This window comes from Chaetura pelagica, unplaced genomic scaffold (genome assembly GCF_000747805.2).
Source record: "Chaetura pelagica isolate M959 unplaced genomic scaffold, ChaPel_1.0 scaffold159, whole genome shotgun sequence".
Taxonomy (NCBI): Eukaryota; Metazoa; Chordata; class Aves; order Apodiformes; family Apodidae; genus Chaetura; species Chaetura pelagica.
Window position 1 is genome coordinate 5422271 of NW_009954555.1, and position 3750 is coordinate 5426020.

General features: G+C 43.9%; 1 protein-coding gene across 1 annotated transcript in view; it reads right to left on the minus strand.

Annotated features, from left to right (window-relative positions):
- Window positions 1–810: 810 nt before the first annotated feature.
- WRAP73 (WD repeat containing, antisense to TP73) overlaps window positions 811–3750 on the minus strand; it is a 12691-nt gene continuing 9751 nt past the window's right edge. Inside the window, exons 9-12 of the mRNA XM_010005288.1 lie at window positions 3698–3750; window positions 2636–2761; window positions 1739–1930; window positions 811–920 (exon numbers count right to left, since the gene is read on the minus strand). Of these exons, the coding sequence (XP_010003590.1) occupies window positions 811–920; window positions 1739–1930; window positions 2636–2761; window positions 3698–3750 (481 nt within the window). The remainder of the gene's footprint in view (window positions 921–1738; window positions 1931–2635; window positions 2762–3697) is intronic.

Sequence of the window (3750 nt, forward strand, 5' to 3'; positions counted from 1 at the left end):
AAAGACAGGGGGGCCCCGGGCTTTTCTCCCCCTGCTAACCCATCCACTCCAGTTCAGCACTAGATACTGGGTCAAAAAGCTCCCATTTCAGTTACCTGTAAGAGATTATTCTAAAGTATCAGTTATGATCCTTCTTGTAAAGGCTCAGTATAAACAAACCTGTGGAAGGCCAGGCACAACCACTGCCACCTGATCCCATCTTAGTCTGGAAAAGCACAATAATTACAGATTAGTTAATGACTTCATTTGCTTTCTGAACAAATAACTTGTTTTGCACTGAGAGGAACTGACTTGCTAGAGTGTCTGACTGATGGATCTGCTTCTGCTACAATATTTAATTGTAATACACCAGAAACTGTAGTGTGCCCATAACTGTTTCCTTGTGCTGGGATAAACAGCTATTTAATCACATCACTGATAATACAGGAATAGGCTTCAGGCTGAGAGTCATACCAAGTTTGTAACTATCAAAATATTTATTAGAAACTATAAAAATTTAAATAATAGCTATACATTATATACACACAGCTACAATTTTAGAAAAGAAGGTTTCCATAGTTGACAAAGTTCAAGGGAAAGTTAAAACTACATCAACACTGAAGTTTCCTTGAAATCCAGACTTCATTCTCTACACTTGAGTTGCTACATCACTTCATTCAAAGGCAACCACAGGACTTCACACACTGGAGTTTGGGCACCTCCTTCAAATAAATAACTTATAAATACAAAAACTTCCAATGGGCAGCAGAGTTTGACTCCTTTCCTCCTTGTTCCTAAAAAACTTGGGAGCATTTCTAGTGCAAATGACTGTTATTTTACCTCTTCTCTTTCCAAGTAACACACACAAAAGCTGTCCTTACTCAGAAGCACCATGGAGTCTCCACTAGAATGCCAGGAGAGAGACACGATCTGGAAGTCCCCTGCAGAATCACAGAATGATTGAGGCTGGAAGAGACCTGAGATCATCAAGTCCAACCTATGACCTCACACCATGTCACTAGGTGACACTAGACCATGGCACTAAGTGCCACATCCAGCCTTCTCCTTAAACACCCCCAGGGATGGTGACTCCACCACTTTCTTGGGCAGTCCATCCCAACGTCTGATCACTCTTTAAAAAAAGGAAGTGTTTCCAACCTAAACCTCCTCTGAAGCAGCTTCAGGCCCAGCCCTCTGGTCCTGTCACTGGTTGCCTGGAAGAAGAGCCTGACCCAAGGTCTCCCCTGAGTCTCCTCCAGGCTAAACAAGCCCAGCTCCCTCAGCCTCTCCCTGTAAGACTTTCCCTCCAGTCCCTTCACCAGGCTCATTGTCTCCTGTACCTCAAGATCCTTCTTGAAGTGAGTGGCCCAGAACTGCACCCAGGACTCAAGGTGAGGCCTCCCCAGTGCTGAGTACAGGGGAGAATCACATCCCTTCTCCTGCTGGCCACACCATTCCTGATACAAGCCAGGATGCCATGGGCCTTCAGGGCCACCTGGGCACACTGCTGGCTCACGTTCAACCTCTTGTCAAGCACTGCTCCCAGGTCCCTCTCCAGCCCCTCCTTCCCCAGCCTGTAGCAAGACAGAGCAGAGCTCATCAGCAAGGAGCTGTCAGCCCATCCTCCTCCCCCAGCTCCCAGAACACACTGGAGCCATTTACAAGATGATGCCCAGACTGAGCAGTATCTTTACAAGATAAATTTACTTTGTGAAGAAGAGGCTGGTGATGGCTGGTGAGTCCCTGCAGGCAGCCTTACCTTCCACAGGAACCTGGACAGACACACAGCCAGCTGGGGACCACAGGTAGACTTTGCTGTTCCCTGTACACAGAGCAAGGCGAGGCTGCCGTGGATCCCACTGGAAGGACTGGATGGGACACAGCTGCTCCAGGACTACAAACAGTTTCAGCTTCTGGATGTCCCAGATCCAGACAGCATTAGGAATGTTATCTGTCAGACAAGGAAGAGGCAATGTTAGTGCCTGGAAGAAACACAGATCACACTTCATTGTAAAGAAATGGGCATGAATGGAGGTATAACATGACACAGACCACTTGGGACCACCACAGGTTTCACATCACCAGCATTTTCCCTAGCAGGGCCTTCTATTTTGCCTTGGAAAAATTGCAAAAAGGATAAAAGTGACTTCCAGTCCTCCACTGGCTTTTTCAAATTATTCACAGCTATGCTGCTGTTGATGATTTTGCCTCTGAACCACAGATTCTGCAGCCACACATAAACAGCCTTCAGAACCATCAAAGGATTAAATGCTAATTCCATGACTTGCACCCTGAAGTAACCAAAAGGCCCCCCCTTACTAGAGGTTATAAAGAATTCTGCCTTTCAAGAGACACTTGCTGTAAATGGATTTGTGTATTTCATTTTCTAATACAGATATTTAAAGAAATACAAAAAAGCAGACTGCTTCCATTAAATACAAAGCCAAGACTGAGTCGATGAGCAGATCTGGCAGCTCCCCACACATCTGAATTTCCCCTGTAGTTACATGTTTGCACAACAGAGCTGATTTTAAACAGGGCCATGAGTCTTGGCATAGTGCAAAATAACTCCCCAATTAGTGTCCTAATTTCTTTGAGGAAAACACCACACACAATGAGTAGGTTTCTCCTTTAATGCAGAGCAGTAGCAACTTACCATTTCTGGTTGCCAGAAAACAGTTATCTGGACTGAATGCCAACATCCCAATTCCCATTTTGGGATTTGCCCTGTCAGCAACAGGTTTCACATACTGTAGAGAAACTGGCACCTGGGAAATGTCATCTAGAATTTGAAATAAAAGTACTTTACTAAGCAAGACTGGATGGACAAAATATCTAAATACCAACTATTAAAACCCCATCATCATCTCTGAAGTGATAGGATCATATTTTACTCTTCTTCAAGATGTTCCAATCAAAACCTCCAATTGTTTTAAGATAACAGCTTACTATTCTTGCCCTTCTCCAAAAAAAGAAAGGCTGGGAATTCAGGCAAGTCTCAGAAAGGGAAGATCATATTTTGCACTACCTTTTAACTAGTATTTCAAGCAAATACCAAGGCAAAGGTGATTTGCAGCAGCACAAACAATGAGACAGTGAAGGAAAAAAAATTCTGATCACACATTGCCTGCCACCTCTTTGATATTTCAAAGTCTGTTGTCTGCAGGCAAGTTTAAATCATTCCTTTGGCTGCAGCTTCTTAGACAAAAGGCCTTTTTCATGCTTTGCTTTCTTACATAACCTCATATCTAAAATTTCATTACTATCCTAAAACAGGCAGCAACACTGTAACACCCTCTGATTGTTTATTGGAACTGCCACCCTCTAGAAGATTAATTGCTAGAATCAGTTGAACTATTGCAATTATCTGCAACAAGTAGAACCAAGTCATGTAATAACACTACAAAGATGGAACAAAATCAGAAAAAAATCCATATGATGTTAAGACAACTTTTACAAGCACCTCCAAGCTTGAGCTCTGGCTGCTATTTCTACAGCCAAGCAATCAGTCCTTCTCTGCAATATCCCAGTAGCCTTTAACCTGCCTGCAAACCACCAGGCAGACTGCACCTCTCACAGGGTGCTCCCATGGGAGCCCTGAGCAGAGCACCCAGAGTATCCACTGCAATACCAGGAGGCAGAGTTCACCTCATGTCTAGTTACAGAAAGGCTTCACATGGCAAACTGAAGTGTCTCATCTTAGTAAACTTTGGCTTACATTTACTTTGTGTGCTGAAGAGAGAACTAGCCAGTTTTCTGGTTGGAGGGAAA